The sequence below is a fragment of the Arachis duranensis genome, chromosome 9, assembly GCF_000817695.3.
Source record: "Arachis duranensis cultivar V14167 chromosome 9, aradu.V14167.gnm2.J7QH, whole genome shotgun sequence".
Lineage (NCBI taxonomy): Eukaryota > Viridiplantae > Streptophyta > Magnoliopsida > Fabales > Fabaceae > Arachis > Arachis duranensis.
In genome coordinates this window covers 112,350,776-112,369,338 of record NC_029780.3, presented here as the reverse complement: position 1 = coordinate 112,369,338, position 18,563 = coordinate 112,350,776, and the positions used below count along the sequence as shown (strand labels likewise).

Here is an 18,563-nt window from a genome sequence, read left to right as displayed (position 1 = left end):
GTTTTAAGAAACCAACTAATATATTCTCTTAATAGATAAGAATTTATATATAGTTTTCTTTATATGAGATTAATAGTAATTATTTAATAATTTTTAATTATTATAAAAATAATTAGATATAAATTTTTATCCTCTTAACATTTTGCCTAACACATGGTTTCTTATGTTAACTTTTTGTTTTAATATTTTAACTTCAGTTCCAGGAGGACATTGAGTATATTTAAAGCAAAAAAAAAAATATTAAGTATATTTTCATAGTTATTACAGGATGGATCTCCAATATTTCAAGAGATTAATGTTACAACATTATCATATTTATCTTTATCATTTATTATATTAGGTGAGATTTTTAAAAGATTCGAACAGATATAATGTTATAAGATTGAGTCTTTTTTTTTACTATGAAAATTTTTTGTAGATTTTATATATGTCATATTTTGATGAGTAAAATCTTTTAAAATAAGAGGCAAGTCCAGAGCATATTTAATGACATTAGATAAAGAGAAAAAAATAATACTAGCTAAACTTTGAGAGAAAGAAAAGGAATTTATAACATTTTGTAAAATAGAAAAGGACGAATATATTACAATGTTCGATACTATATTTTATAACTGAGATGGGTCCCTCTTTTTATAGAGATCTCTGATCGACAAATATATCTTACAGAATTTAAACAAGTCTATTATACAATGCCAGTTGAAAGATAAGGATAAACTTTATCTCTTCCTAACATAGCTAGATAAGTGACCGTGGTCATTTTATTTTAGTACGCTTAATAATTATACATAGTGGGGACTCTTGCTTTAATAGACAGACGGCTTAAAATAGTTGTTTGGATAGGTCCATTATTGTTTGAGTAGGATGATGTGTGATCACAAGTCAAGTTGACAGCTCTAAAATTCATATTTGAGTCCTGTAAGTAAGTAAGTGGGTCTTTAGTGTTCTCCATATTAAGATCTTGGGCATCTTGCACATATGGGTCATATAGGTTTGAACATGGGTCTTCAGTGTCATTGGATATTCCTGCATCACTTCTGGTTGGGTTAGGTGGTAAGGCATATGCTCTAACACTTAGATCTTCAGACTTTGTCAAGATTTCTGTTTGAAGTTGGGAGATATCTGAATGTGTCAAGATTTTTGTTTGAAGTTGGGAGATATCTGAATGTGCTAGACTGATCAGAGAAGTTATGTCTTGACTTCAGAGTATAAAAAGAGTACTGTCCAAATTGATTAATTATTCCTGAGGTTATGAATCTGAATTGAAACTCTTAGAGTGTGGTTGGAACATCTAATCTGAATGAGAGTCCTTCAATTATATCTCTTTCTCCATATATTCTAGGTTGCCAGAGTTAACAAAGATATTTGGCCAAGGCATTTAAGATTGACTTTGTCAACTCTGGCAACCTAGAATATATAAAAAAAAAGATGTAATTGACGGACTCTCATTCAGATCAGATGTTCCAACCAAGGTTCTGAAAATCGGTTCGGACCGGTCGGTCGAACCGATTGAATCGTAAACCGCACATAAAAATGATTCGATTAAACAGCAAAATCGCAAATTTTAAAAACTGGAATTGAATCGGTGAATTGGCCGATAACCAGTCGGTCGAACCGAACCGTGACCCGACCCGTTTTTTGGCTAGGCAGCAAAACGTTGCCGTTTTATGCCTTCTGGAGCCCTAAATCCCTAATTCGATCCTCCCCTTTCTCTTCGAGCTTCAGAAACTAAGAACTGAGAGTGAGAACTAGGATCTGGGAACACCTCTCTGACTCTCACACGATCGTCCTCGTCCCTCACCTCTGTCCAGCCATTGCGTTGTGCCGCTGCCGTCGTTCATTCGAACAACCACCTAATCGCGCAGCAGCCGTCGTTCCTTCGCCAAGCCACCTCCGTCTTCGAACAGCCACCTCCATCGCAAAGCAGCCATCGTCCATTCGAAGGTGCTCCACCACTGCTTGGTCACTTGGCGTCGTTGTCTCCCACACTCCCTATTGCATGTTCTATTGAAACCTTGAAGGCGCCTTCGAGCTTCCAGAGTTCCAGGTAATTTTTTAATTTCTTTTTTCAGTTTAGCATGTCTCTAACTCCCTGATGAGTTTGATTTAATAATTTGTTGATTTTACGAAGCTCTGTGAAGTGTGAACTGAAGTCACTGCAGTGTGACATGATGAACTCTGAAACTGTGAACTCTATCTCCTTATTTTATTTTTCTTTGAACTATGTAGTGTGAAACTGTGAACTGATTCAAGATTCAACTGATCCTGCTAAACTGAACTGTGAACTTTGGTTAATAATCATTGTTTACTGATTACTGAACTGATTTTGCTTTGTTTACTGAACTGGATTTTGTTGTTTGTTGAGTAATTGTGAATAATTTTTAATAATTTAGGACGTTGTTTGTTGTGAACTTGAGAGTTGAGATTATTGGGTTGAATTGCTGGTAATATTTAGGTATGGATGAAAATCTGCAGCAAGTTATGAAGGATTTTGATGATTGATGACGAACTTGGATCATTTTGATGTTGCCACGTTATGTTTGATTGGTTGTTTTGTTTTTTGACTTTTGAATTTGTATTTGAATGAGATTATAACATTCTGGTTTATGTAGTACTTTTAATTTGAATGATATTTAAAGTTTACATTAGACTATAATTATATTTTCATGTGTTTATTTATATTTTATTTATTATTTTATTATAAAACGGTTTTTCGGTTCAACCACAGTCGAACCGATTGAACCTATAAACCAATGAACCAGTAGCTAGAGCGGTTTGATGACCGGTTCGATTTTCAGAACCTTGGTTCCAACCACACTCCAAGAGTTTTAGTTTAAATTCATAACCTCAGGAATAACTAATCGATTTGGACAGTACTCCTTTTACGTTCTGAGGTCAAGACAGAACTTCTCTGATCAGCCTAGCACATCAAGACATCTCCGAACTTCAAAACAAAAGTCTTGATGAAGATCTGAATTCTGAAGATGTTAGAGTATATGCCTTACGACCTAACCTATTCAGAATTGATGCAGGGATACCCAACGACACTGAAAGTCCAAATGCACACCTATATGACCTATATCTGCAAGATGTCCAAGATCCTAATGAGGAGAATACCGAAGACCCAATTACCTACTTACAGGACCCAAATATGAATTTTAGAACTGTCAACTTGGCTTATGATGACACATCATCCTACTCAGACGGTGATGGGACCCTTCCAAAAGACTATTTTAAGTCGTTCGTCTATTAAAGCAAGAGTCTCCACTATGTATAATTATTAAGCGCACTAAAATAAAATGACCACTGTCACTTATCTAACTAAGTCAGCAAGAGATAAGGCTTATCCTTATCTTCCAGCTGGCATTGTATAATAAACTTGTTTAAATTCTGTAAGATATGATTGTTGATCATAGACCTCTATAAAAAGAGGGGTTCATCTCAATTGTAAGAGAGAGTATCGAACGTTGTAATATATTCATTCTTTCCTATTTCACAAAATGTTATAAATCTTTTTTCTTTCTTTGAAAGCTTAGATAGTATTGTTTCCTTTCTCCTTATTTAGTGTCATTAAATATGCTCTAGGCTTATCTCTTGTTTCAGATGATCCTTGCTCATCAGAATATGACATAAACAGAATCTACGAAAAATTTTAATAATAGAAAAAGAATTCGATATTATAATATTAAGTTCTACTAAAACCCTTTAATGAGTATGTGATGATAAATTATATTTGACAATATGAGTTAAAAAATTAAATTGACAGGCATAATTGTTATCGAGATCTTACCTTTCATTTATGATTGTATTTTGTTTTCAAGGAATTAACAAGGCTAATAACTAAATAAGGTATCCTTTCTTCCTTTGGTCTGGTTGTCTTTTTGTAAATATTTACACAAAATAAGAAACCTTTTATTTTTTTTAATTTAGTAAATTAATGATTAATTTATCATAATTTAAGTGTTATTAAAAATTTTATCATTGGAAACTTTTTATTTTATTATTAAACTATTTATTTTTGTTTGCCTTCTATAGAGTTGCACCGGGTTCAAATCCTCATGAAAGAATATAGAACTATTTGTGTGTATCTTCATGTAGTTTGTGTGAGTAGTTTGTATAAATGTGTAATGCATGGGGCTAATGCCTAGAATTGAGGGCTGTCCAATTTACTTGACAAAAAAAAGAATTACACCGTATTTAAATACTGGATTAAGTAGTTCAGGAAGTGAAATATAGAATCCATAATAATAGGATGGTTCTGAAAATCAGACCGAACCAGTCGATTCGATCGGATTAATCAGAAATCGATCAGTTAGCCGGTCTGGTTAATGCCAAAAACCAGTCTGTAAAAAACCGGTGGAAAAACCGGTGGTTAACCAGTGAATCGGTCAGTTTTTTTGAAGGCCAGGTTCTCTCATTCACATCAAAATGGTGTCGTTTTGGGTTTTTTTTTTTAAAAAGGCAAAACGGGAGAAGACCCCCCAAATTCCCCCTCTCCCTTCTCGCTCACTCTCAGTCTCACTCTCACTGGCAAAATCCCTAATTTCAAAGGTGGCAGCTTTGGAGAGGAGCAGAGCCCTCGAAAGCGGCGGAGGAAGGAGGCAGTGGAGTTGTGTCTGAGGTTGATGTGCATGGCTTCTTCTCATTGTTTTAGTGTCTCTCTAACTCTCAGTCTCAGCCGCCGCCACTCTTCTCCTCACTATCTCTGTGCTCGTCGTGAAGCCCGCCTCTGTCCTCGCCGTCGTCGGCCACCTCTTTGTCGTCGTCAAAATGCCTCTGTCTTCGAGCCATCTCTCTATCTCTCTACTAAGTGCGAACGTACCCGTGCTGCATTGGACTCTTCGCCGTCGCCGTGAGTTCTTCAATCCTCGTCGTTCCTCAACATCTTCTTCGTGGTCTTCTTTATTTTCACTGATTCTCCCTTTTTCACTTTAGTTTTTGATTTGTTTCCTCTGTTGTGTGTGAAATGAGTAATTGATTATTTGATACTGCTATGATGCATTGTTTCACTACATTGTTTATGAAAATTCGTAATCTTCTCCATGTTTCTGTTAATGGAATACAATGGTAATAGAGTATAGAGAATAAATGTTGAAAACTAGTGATCACATTGTGGAATTCTATATTCTATAATGTATTCTTCTAATTATCCTCCTAATTTTGATATAATTTCAGATCCTGGATTTTGAATACTAAATTGAATTTTGGTATAATTTTATAATGTTGAATATAATTGATATAATTTTGGATTTTAAATTGTTGTAATTCTGAATTTTATTATAATTGCTGTAATGACTGAGGTTTTTATGTTGTTGTAATGGCTGAAACATGAAGTTGGGTTTTAAGGGGTAGTGGATAGTTTGTTTTGCACATCTTGAGAAAATGTTGCTGCTATTCATAGCTATTTCTAATTTGTAATTTGCATTAATTGAGTGAGTTTTGTCTAATTAAGTAATTATTGATATTATTATTGATTGTTGGTGATTGTTGATTGAATATGGATATGGTATTTTATGCCATGATTTCTTTTAGTTATAAAATGTAATCTTTGAATTTGAATGTAGAGTTTTAATGATGAGATGAGATATAGTTTAGTTAGTAAAATTGTAATCTTTGAATTTGAATGTAGAATTTTAATGATGAGATGAGATATAGTTTAGTTAGTAGGTGGGTTATGAAATTTTAAATTTTATTATTATATGAATGATTGAAAAAATTTAGAAGAATTCATTACAAAATATAGAATTCACATTGTGGAATTCACATTGTTGCATAATGTATTTTTAATAATTTTATTTTGTATTTAATGAAATTGGTTTGACTACGATTTAACTACGGTTGGACCATTGAACAGTGAACCAGTTATTTGACCAGTTCAATGACTGATTCGGTTCTCTCAACCTTGAATAATAGTAATGTATGTGTTAGTTTGTGTGTTTTGTAAAGAATTAAAAAAAGATTTGAATAGTGTATGACCAAAAAATAATTTGACCAAAAATCGTCCTTGAAAGATGTCTCGATCTCCATTTTGGCCCTCGAAAGGTAAAGTTAATCGAAATCGTCCCCAAAAGATACACGATTGGTCATGTTAGTCCTTCCGTCAGTTGGATGATGACATGTCACGTTAAGTGCCACGTGGCATATGATGACGTGGAGGGCTAATGCCGCGTGTCACAAGATGATTGATTGACGTGTCAGATCAGTGACACGTGACTTGCCACGTGACACTTGACATGTAAAAAAGTTTTTATAATCAAAATAGTCATTGAAAGTTCAGATGTAAGTCATTTTCATCCCTAAAATTTTAAAAATTAATCAATTTAGTCCTTATATATTTTTTTATTTTTTCTTGATAATATTAAATTTAAAATATTTTTTGATACTACTAATTTTAATAGAAATGTAATTGACAAACAAAAAATTAGTAATTGTATCTTTTCTTTTTAAAAATTTTTTCAATAAAATTATCTCTCTCCTTTAATTCTTGTCAAAATCTCTCTTATTCTTTTCTATTCTAAAACATTTTTCTTACATTATTACATTTTGCTAGAATATATATATACTCAAAATTTAAATGTATGTATTTGCTAACCTAAACAAAGTTATATGCTCAAAATCAAAATTTATGTATGTTAACCTAAACGAAGTTAATAAAAATTTATACATCTTTTTTTTTTTCATTACGGTATTACTTTCATTTAGTTTAACATACATAAATTTTAATTTTGAGCATATAAGTTTGTTTAGATTAACAAATACCTACATTTCAATTTTGAGTATATATATATATTCCAACAAAATGTAATAATGTAAGAAAAAAGGTTTTAGAATAGAAAAGAATAAGAGAGATTTTGACAAGAATTAAAGGAGATATTTTTATTGAAAAAATATTTAAGAAGAAAAGATACAATTACTAATTTTTTGATTGTCAATTACATTTCTATTAAAATTAGTAGTATAAAAATATTTTAAATTTAATATTATCAAGAAAAAATAAAAAAATTTATATAAGGACTAATTTGATTAATTTTTAAAATTTTAGGGATGAAAATGACTTCGTTTGAACTTTCAAGAACTATTTTGACTATAAATAATTTTTTTACATGTCAAGTGACACGTGGCATGCCAGGTGTCACTGATCTGACACGTCAACCAATCATCTTGCGACACGTGGTATTAGCCCTTCACGTCATCATCCAACTAACGGAAGGACAAATGTGATCAATCGTGTATCTTTCGGGGAGAATTTCGATTAACTCTTATCTTTTGAGGACCAAAATGAAAATTAAGGTATCTTTCAGGACGATTTTGGCTATTTACTCGTGAACATTTATACCATTGCTTGAATCAATTGTAAATCATTGGATGCGACTAACCTCTCTATTTTCTTATATGCAAAATGGTTTTATCATTTGTGCTTATTTTCATCTACTCTTCACACGATTATTATTATTACCACCGTTGCTAAATAGTTCGTTTCTCTCTTCTCACTATCATCACCTCATTCACTACCACTTCATCACTATCTGTATATGAATCCAACAAAAAAATTCAACCTTCAACAACAATCTCAAATAAATTAAAACCAAAACAACAATTCAATAACACTATTTTAACAAACAAAGAAAATCATTACCATCATCTTCAAAAAAAAAAAATAACAAGAACAATAAATATCTTGTTCTTTCTCTAATTTCTCAAAATCAAAGAACCAAGAAAAGCAACAATAATCCAGAAGAACAAGAATATCACCACTCATGTTTTACAAAGTTTTCTATCAGCTCATCCACAGAGTTTGTGATAAATTCGAAAATTAGGGACTGTAATGAATAAGAACAAAAATTAAAAACTTGAATACGACGACGAAGCACACGAGGTGAGGACCAGGCTTCTCTCTCTTCTATCTCTCTCCCTTGAAGGCGTGAATGAGAAGAAAAATATGATAGAGTTGTGATGGAGATAATAATACTAACTAAGGTAGAGAAAATCGAGATTTTACGTGAAATCGAAAAAGTAAATAAAAAACATAAAACGTAAAATCTTAACAAGATTTAAATTGTAAAATCGTCAGACTTAGTACAAATTTCGTAAAATCGATAAACTCATTTAAAATCGTAATATCGGAAGATTTTAAGAGTTAAATCGAGATTTTAGCAACTATTACTAACGATATAATTGTCCGAAAGACGATTTTAAAATCAAGTTGAACCTTAAGGACAAATTTAAATAAAAAAAAAAGTTAACAACAATAAAATTTTTTACCTAAACCTTAGGGATTAAAATTGTACATGACCCTTAGAATAATTAAAATAATATTATTTTAGCTGTAAAAAGAATGTTTTGAGTTCAACTAATATTTTTATAGGTATAATAATAAATAGGAATAAATATTATTTTGATTCTTAAAGTTTAAACTCAGAATTAAAATTATCACTAACATTTTTTTTATTCAATATAGTCGCCAACACTGTATTTTGAATTAAAATTATTTTTATTTTTTATTTTTCGAACAAAAATAATGCTAATATCTTTATTGTGACTCTAATCTCATTATCTACTATCACCATTTTTATATTTAATAATTATTTATTTCATCCATCGTTAATAATATTACATCATTTGAATTTAAGAACATCAACAATAATATCATTCATTGGAACTTAATCCTTTAAATTCAATAATATAATATTTATATTATTTTTAGAAAACGAAAGAAAGAAAAAATTAGGATAGAGAAAGACAAGAGAGATGAAGTGAGTTCCGCGAGAGAGAAGAAAAAAAAGAAGGAGAAAGTAAGTTGGACAGTGGCGTGGCGTGGCGGTAAGAGAAACTATCGCTGCTGCTATTGATTGGAGAGAGAGAGCACTAAAATTGCTGCCGTTGTTATTCTTGCGAATCCCACTAGGAAGTTAATGGAGTATTTATACAATGTGTATAATGGAATATTTATTTGGCTCAATATGAGTTAAAAAATAAACATCCAAGATAAAATACTATTAATTTCTCAAACACAATACACCCATACTATCCAAAATAACCATCCGGATACTAAGAATAATAAACATCTAATATCCTACTGAATCGAACATCCTTATACCTCCATTGTACATATTGTATATATATTCTATTGACTTTCTATACTTTCTCTATTCTTGCACTCCAAAACCGCTGCTATTGTTGCTCCTGCTCTTTCTCTATTTGCTACTACAACGGCATTTTTCACTCCTTCAAAAAATTCATAATACTCGCTCATCTCTCTTTTCAAGTAGTCTCTTTATCATGAGGTCATAAATTGCTTCTTAGATCTTGAAATTGTTATGATAAGCATGGGTGGATGCCCATTTAATGATTTATGACTTCTTTCACAATTTTGGGCGGTCAACCTTTTCGATATAGAATTTGTTTTTATCAGAGGAAGACCATATTTAATTACATTTGAAAGCACAACTTTTATGTGCCTATAAATAGGAATATGATATGAAGCAAATGACACTACAACAGTAATAAACAAATCAATTCTCTCTCTCCCTCTCTTTACGTTCCAATTTTACTAAATACTTCTCTCTCTTTATATATATACATTACAACATATAATATTAGTAAATACGTATATGAATTATTATTATTGAGCTAATTATATTAATATTAGAATCTTCTATTTATAAATCTTTATTTTATATTTAGTATATCTTTATTTATTTTACAACACGTTATCAGCACGAGACTGTGATCAAATTTTTAGGAAGGCTCAGGTAACAAATTTTTATTATGTCAAAACTTTTTCATCATGAATTCAATGCTCTTGATATATCTGGAAACAATTATTTATCATGGATATTAGATGCTGAAATTTATCTTAATTCAATGGATCTTGGAGATACCCTTAAGGCTGAAAATAATGCATCCCAAAAGGATAAAGCCCAAGTCATGATTTTTCTTCGTCGTCATCTTGACGAAGGATTGAAAAATGAATATCTCACGTTAAAAGATCCTGCAGATCTTTGAAAGACCTTGAAGAAATGTATAATCATAAAAAAACGGTAATACTTCCTCAAGCCTGATATGAATGGACTCACTTGCGTTTGCAGGATTTTAAATCCATAAATGAATATAATTCTGCAATGTTTCGAATCACCTCACGAATGAAATTATGTGGGAAAAAGATAACTGATCATGATATGTTGGAGAAAAATTTCTCAACTTTCCATGCCTCGAATGTGCTCCTGCAGCAGCAGTATCGAGAAAAAGGATTTAAAAAATATTCTGAGTTAATTTCTTGCCTTCTTGTTGCTGAACGCAACAATGAGTTGCTTTTAAAAAATCACGAAGCACGCCCAGCTGGCGCCGCCCCATTTCCTGAAGTAAATACGGCAAATCATTACCCCAGAAGAGGTAAATGGCAAGTTTTTAATAACAAGAAAAATTATGGAAGGAAAAAGAATTATGTTCAAAAGAGAGGATCTCACCAGAAGTGGGATAAAGAAAGAAATATTGGGTCGAATAAATCAACAGAGGATAAGTGTTTCCAATGTGGTGAAAATGACCATTGGTCACGTACCTGTCGTACCCTAAGGCACCTAGTCGATCTTTACCATGCATCTTTGAAAAAGGATGACAAAGGAAATGAAACAAATTTTGTTTCAAATGATGCTGAAAATTTCACATCTCATTATGATGTATCTTATTTTTTTGAGGATCCTGAAGGAAATATTAGCCATTTGATTAATGATGAAATAGTTTAATATCCGAGATTGTTAAGTATCCATGTAAATAAATAATGTAATGAACTTATTGTTAAGTTTTATTTTCTATGTATTTGAGTTTCAAATATGATGTATATAAATAATGAAACATTAATGTTTATGACTTTTGAAATCATTAAATATGTCATGTTTCAAAATAAAATTTTAGTATATGACATTATTTTTATGTGGAGTGTTTCATAGAAAAATAATTCCGATCAAGAATTCAATTTAACTGTGCATACTACTTATTTTATTATTATTTGTCTTTGAAGAGAATGGCAAGGACTTATAGTGAAGTTATTTGTCTTGCGGATAGTGCAAGTCCGCACACTATTCTCAAAAGTGATATATATTTTACCCATCTTGTGCCAAAAGAAGAATGTGTTAATACTATTATTGGCTCAGGCAATGTGATAGAAGGCTTCGAAAGAGCTATAATTTTGTTTCCTGGAGGAAAAAAATTTATAATAAATAATGCAGTATTGTCTACGAAGTCTCTAAGAAACTTGTTGAGTTTCAAAGATATTCGCCGAAATGGATATCATATTGAGACAATGAATGAGGGAAGTCATGAGTACTTATGTATCACAACTCATGATTCAAATAAAAAGGTTATATTAGAAAAGTTGCCCTCACTTTCATCTGGTTTATATTATACCAAGATTAGTGCAATTGAATCACATGCCACTGTAAACCAGAAGTTTACTAGCCCAAATAAATTCATAACTTGGCATGACCGATTGGGTCATCCGAGAACAACCATGATGCAGAGAATTATTGAAAACTCCCATGGACATTCACTAAAGAACTAAAGATTCTTAAATCTAGTGAATTTTGTTGTGCTGCATATTCTCAAGGGAAGTTAATTTTAAGGCCATAACCAGTAAAGATTAGATTTTAGTCCCCTGAATTCCTAGAAAGGATTCAAGGTGATATATGTGAACCTATTCATCCACCATGTGGATCTTTTAGATATTTTATGGTTCTGATAGATGCATCTTTGAGATGGTCACATGTGTGCTTATTGTCTTCTCGCAACCTGGCGTTTGCGAGATTACTGGCTCAAATTATTCGATTAAAAGTACAATTTCCGAAAAATCCAATCAAAACAATTCGTCTTGATAATGCAGGTGAATTTACTTCCCAAACTTTTGATGCTTATTGTATGGCTAATGGAATAAGTGTTGAACATCCAGTAGCTCATGTTCACACACAAAATGGGTTAGCAAAATCACTTATTAAACGCCTCCAATTAATTGATAGACCCTTGCTTATGAGAACAAATCTCCCAACCTCAGTTTGGGGGCATGCTATTTTACATGCCGCAGTACTTATTCGTTTGAGGCCAACGAGCTACCATCAATTCTCTCCTATACAATTAGCTTTTGGCCAGCAGACAAAGGTTTCCCATTTAAGAATATTTGGGTGTGCGATATATGTTCTCATTGTACCACCTAATCGCACCAAAATGGGACCCCAAAGAAAATTGGGGATATATGTTGGATATGATTCTCCCTCTATAGTGAGGTATCTTGAGATACAAACTGGAGATGTATTTAAAGTCCGGTTTGCGGATTGTCATTTTGATGAATCAAAATTTCCAACATTAGGGGGAAAGAATAAGCTTTCTGAAAAGGAACTTAATTGGAATGCATCATCCTTGATGCATTTAGATCCTCGATCAGGGCAATGTGAACTAGAAGTTCAAAAGATTATACATTTGCTAAGATTGGCAAATGAATTACCTGATGCATTTTCGGATATAAAGAGGATAACCAAGTCGTGTATACCAGCGAAAAATGCCCCAATTCGAATGGATGTCCCAGTTGGACAAATTGCTACCGAAGCAAATACACGCCAGAAGCGTCGCAGGCCTGTTGGTTCCAAAGACAAAAATCCTTGAAAACGAAATGAGGTAAATACTATTCCTTTTGAAAAAGACATAGTAGAAACACCTGCAATTATCCAAATTTCTGATATAGTTTTAACGTCAGAAGACGTTCAGGTACCTGAAAATTGTGAAAATGACGAGATCTCGATAAATTATGTCTTTACAGGAGAGAAATGGGACCGAAATAAGACATTTGTCAATGAAATATTTGCATATAATATGGCATTAAAAATCATGCATGAAAGTAAGGATCTTGAGCCAAGATCAGTCGAAGAATGTCGACAAAAGAATGATTGGCCAAAATGCAAAGAAGCCATGAAGGCTGAGTTAGACTCACTTGCAAAATGTGAAGTCTTTGGACCTATAGTCCGTACACCAGAAGATGTAAAAACCTGTTGGATATAGGTGGGTATTTGTGAGAAAACGAAATGAGAAAAATGAAGTTGTGCGCTATAAAGCCCAACTTGTGGCACAAGATTTTTCACAAAGACCTGGTATAGATTATGAAGAAACGTATCCCCCTGTAGTGGATGCGATAACATTGCGTTATTTGGTCAGTTTATCTGCATATCATAAACTGCATATGCATTTAATGGATGTGGTAACAGCCTACTTATACGGCTCATTAGATCGAGATATCTATATGAAAGTCCCTAAAGGACTAAAGATATCTAAACCATCCAATGAATATTCGCAAGGGTTATACTTAGTCAAATTGCAAATATCTTTATATGGTCTGAAGCAATCTGGACGAATGTGGTATAATTGTCTTACTAAGTATCTGGCCAAAAATGGATTCAAGAATGATGATATCTGTCCATGTGTTTTCATAAAGAAATCTGCATTTGGATTTATTATAATTGCTGTGTACGTTGATGACTTAAATATCATTGAGACTCCCGAAGAGATTCCAACAATTATAAAAACTCTAAAAGAAGAGTTTGAGATGAAAGATCTTGGAAGGACTAAATTTTGCCTCGGCCTGCAGATCGAGCATATAAAAAATGGGATCTTTATTCATCAAACAACATACACAGAGAAGATCTTGAAAAGATTTTATATGGATAAGTCACATCCCTTGAGTATTCCAATGATCATAAGATTTTTGGATGTAGAGAATGATCAATTCCGTCCTAAGGAAGAAAATGAAGATATCCTTGGTCTTGAAGTCCCATATCTTAGTGCCATTGGAGCGCTAATGTATCTTGCTAATAATACACGACCCGATATATCATTTGCTATGAACTTACTAGCAAGGTGTAGTTCCTCTCCAACCAGAAGACATTGGAGCATAATCAAACAAATCTTTCGATATCTTCATGGAACGGTTGATATGGGATTGTTTTATCCCTATGGATCCAAGTCACAATTAGTTCGCTATGCAGATGCTGGATACTTGTCTAATCCACATAAAGGAAGATCTCAAACAGGATACCTGTTCATATATGGTGGTACAGCTATATCATGGAGGTCTACGAAACAGACGATAGCAGCAACATTCTCTAATCATGCTGTAATACTAGCAATTCATGAAGCTAGTTGCGAGTGTTTTTGGCTGAGGAGCCTGATTCAATATATTCTGTCATCATGTGGATTGATTGATCATAAGATAGCTCCAATTGTCCTGTTTGAGGATAATATAGCATGCATTGCTCAACTTAAAGGCGGATACATCAAAGGAGATAGAACAAAGCATATTTCTCCCAAATTATTTTTTACTCATGATCTTCAAAATTAAGGGACAATTGATATCCAACAGATCCGCTTAAGTGATAATCTGGCAGATTTATTTACAAAGTCACTCCCAAAATCCTCCTTTGAAAGACTGGTACATGGGATTGGGATGCGCCGATTTCGAGACATTAAATGATTTCGACAAGAGGGGGAGACTGTACTCTTTTTTTCTTGTTCAGGTTTTTTCCATTAGGTTTTTCTTGACAAGGTTTTTAATGAGACAGTCTCCATCACAAAGGATATTGTACTCTTTTTCCTTCACTAAAGTTTTTTCCCATTGGATTTTTCTTTAGTAAGGTTTTAATGAGGCAATAATCATAAATAGTCATCTAAGGGGGAGTGTTATGATAAGCATGGGTGGATGCCCATTTAATGATTTATGACTTCCTTCACAATTTTGGGCGGCCAACCTTTTCGATATAGAATGTGTTTTTATCAAAGGAAGACCATATTTAATTACATTTGAAAGCACAACTTTTATGTGCCTATAAATAGGAATATAATATGAAACAAATGACACAACAACAGTAATAAACAAATCAATTCTCTCTCTCTTTACGTTCCAATTTTACTAAATATTTCTCTCTCTTTATATATATACATTACAACATATAATATTAGTAAATACGTATATAAATTATTGTTATTAAACTAATTATTAATATTAGAGTTTTCTATTTATACATCTTTATTTTATATTTAGTATATCTTTATTTATTTTACAACAGAAATCAGTATTTTAAAATAGTAAATCGTCTATTTTTCTTTTATCACGAGTTCAATTCCCTTAGAAGTTAGAACTCTATATAGTTAATGTTGTAATTTCTTTTAATAAAAGAATAATTCATAAAGTCAAATTATTTGGCATCAAATTGAGTGATGAAAATTTTTTGTTGTTATCTCTTCAATGCTTTTTAAATATAACGTCTTTTTTAAAACTAGAGATATCTCTGAATCGTCAAAGTGAATCTTTGGACTTTAATGCACTTGGGTTTGATTTTTATTCGTATTACAATTTATAAGTTGCAAAATTTGTGTTGATAGCTATGGAAAAGGAGCAATTTAGATTGTGAGAAATGCGTAAATGTCCAATTTCATTTGAAATTATTGTATTGATTTGTTCTAATCTGATGCTAAAACCAGCTTCTTCTTCATGGACTACCGCTTCAATGCCTTCTCGAATGGTGAAAATATTTAATTTTTCTCCATCTGACTTTAGTAATATTTATATTAATATTGTTAGTAGTTTCAATTTACTCATTTGCATTTTTTTAGAAACCACGATTGGGTTACAATAGAAAAAAAAGTTTCTCTACTAGTTTTTTTTATAAGAAAATTCTCTACTAGCAAATTGATCTCTCCACTATATCAAAATACAAGAATGTACCATGGACTTTGAAGGTCTTGAAAAAAAAAAGGGAAAATATGAAGAGCTAATGAAATATTTGTACAATATGTATAATGGAAGTTTATGGAGTATTAGAAATATAACTGTTAGTGTTACCTTTTCCTATCAGCTGAAGCTTTTGAAATGAGTAGTATCATGACATGATATTAGAGTGCTAGATTCAAAAGGTAAAGAGTTCAATATAGAAGATGTTCATTTTATAATTTAATAGTCCATTGTACATATTGTATAAATAGTCTATTGTCTCCCTAGCAGGATCCAAAAAAAAATATTCACAGAAGAAAGCAGAAAGTTCCTTAAACGATTATACTCACATAATCATATGATAATTTGAAGTTATTCATTTGTGAAATTTTTGGACAAGTCAAATGAGGAAGTCAACACATGAATCCAAACTTTACTATGAACGATAATTCAATCAAATTCTGATTTTCATTTCCCTATAACTTTTGCGAATTGATAAGTATCATCTCTAGAATTATTTTCAATTCATTACAGATTGTAAATTGGCTTAGATAATATAACATATTTATCCATAAAATACTAAAATGCAAAGCGAAAATAGTTCAGTTCATCCGACATATGTGTGTGTGTGTTTTTTTTTTTTAATTTTCTTTTTGGGTGTATGTGTGCTGGGAACAACCAAGAGATGGAAAAGAGAATAACCCAAAATGGAAAAGCCCTTAGACGTAGACATATAAATAGTTACAACGTAAAAAACATGGAATGGAGTGGGTTGGCTTACCTTACATTGGATTCTATATTCTGCTTAGCAACATCCACTTCAAGACAAGGCCCACAGTGAAGCAACTTTTCTCCAATCAATGTGAAATCCGTGTTCACATACAAACTTACAATATATTTATAACCCTAAAAGTGAATTGCATCATGCATAGTCACACTCGCACGACACATACTCACATTGTTATTACTTATTAGTGGTACGTTAATTAATAAATTTAATTTCGATGTACGGTTAGTATAAAATTATTTTATATGTATATCTAATTATTTAATATTATATTAGTAAAAATAATTATTTTTTATATTATTTACATAAATAATTATTTAAAAAAATAATTATAAATATTATAAAATCGTTCATTTCAAAAATTTAAATTAATAAAAAAATATAACATAAATAATTATATTTCTAATAGTGATTACACAATTAATATAATTCTTAATTAATTAAGCTAATGAAAGGCAAAAAGGATGGCACGAAGCTAAGGTTAAAAAGGGAAATGCGAGTTTTTGCATTCATGCGGGATCCAATGTCGTTTTGCATTGGAAGAGACCCCCTCACGCGCCGCTTACTTGTTGCATTGCACGTGCTCTATCCTTGCTTAGAGTCGGGTTAGTACTAAGTAGAATTAATGAATTATCCTAAACCTAATGACATAATTATGACGTAATGCTGAGGTATATCGTCTAAATTCTTATTTTTATAACCTACAATATCAAAACTGTATTATGTAGTATTTTTCTAATTGAAATACATATTAAATAATATTATACGAATATATAGTGTTTTTCTCTGATGATTGTCGTTACCTTGACGTTTGTTTATTTCTCTTTGCTATCACAGTGAAAATCAAACCAAGACGCAACATCACAATGATTTGGCATTATTCATAATGTCAACAACTTCATTCCTTTAATTTCAACACAATTTGGGCCACATACACCTCTTTATTAAATTCAATTTGGAGAATTCGTTGTACCAATCATGATAGTGAGGTTTACAGTGCACTTGTTACAATTACCGCATGAGATAAATCTCAAAATAGTTTTTAAAGTTGCACTCAAATTTTAAAATAATTTCTAAAATTAATAATTTTTTAAATTCGTCTTTGAAATTGCACTCCAAAATTTATAATAGTCCTTAAAATAATTTCCGTCCGTTCTTATTACGGAAAACTGAGCTGGACCGAAACAACATCGTTTTGTATTTATTTAGAAAAAAAACCTAATCTCCAATACGACGTCGTTTTATATTTATAAAAAAAACTAATCTTTATCTTCACCAATTCTCTTCTTCATTGATGTTCTTCTTCTTTTTTAATTTCATAGAAGCAACAACAACATCTTCAGAAACAACAAAAATCACATAATTAAAAAAAAATTAACAATTACAAAAAATCACAAAAAAGAACCAACAACAATTAGAAAAGATCAATTAACCTAAATAACTAGCATCAATCAACCTAAATAGCAACAATCACAAGCAACAATTACAGAATCAAGAACACAAAAAATCAACCATGACAGCTACATTAAAAGACAATTATCAGCAGTAATAATCATCCAAAATATTAAACAATAATGATTCAATAACTAAAAAAAATTAAAAAAATTTACCTTTGTCGCAGAGAAGAGAAGAAGGATGCAGAGGGAGACAGAGAGGAGAATAGAAAGCAGACGGCGACAAATAGGGAGGGGCTGTCAGCCGGGACAATGGAGAGCGCCTGGAACTAGCGTGAGAGACATTCTGTTTGTGGCCTGGAGCGCCTGCCTCGTTGTGGAGCTGTTGGTGGGCTTTGGAGTTGCCGGCGAGTGCGGCGGGTTTGAGAGCGAAGACGACAGCGACGAAGGGTTGGGGGCAGTTGACGGAGCGCTTGAAAATAGTAGAAAAGTGTGAAATCTAGACGGCAAGGTCGGAGAGCACCTCGATCTCGTGGTGGTGCGAAGAAGCAGATTGGAAACGTGAAAAACTAGGTTGGGGAGGGACGATTAGCACGACACCGAAATGGAGGCCGGCGACAGAAAGGGTCGAGGAAAGCTTGCT

General features: G+C 32.2%; 1 protein-coding gene across 6 annotated transcripts in view; it reads left to right on the top strand.

The window, feature by feature from the left end:
* Nucleotides 1–18,563, top strand: part of LOC107467392 (uncharacterized) — a 19,041-nt gene extending 478 nt beyond the window's left edge. For 3 of the 6 annotated variants that reach the window (XR_008002595.1, XR_008002592.1, XR_002367834.2), the window contains 2 exons: nt 1,723–2,044; nt 2,453–3,527. Coding sequence is in view for 1 of the 6 variants with exons in the window: in XM_052253897.1 (XP_052109857.1) it covers nt 18,148–18,416 (269 nt within the window). In the remaining 5 variants the exon portion in view is untranslated. Of the gene's footprint in view, nt 1–1,722; nt 2,045–2,452; nt 3,528–18,147 lie in introns of those variants that run through there. The other 3 variants (XR_008002593.1, XR_008002594.1, XM_052253897.1) reach the window with 3 other exon arrangements.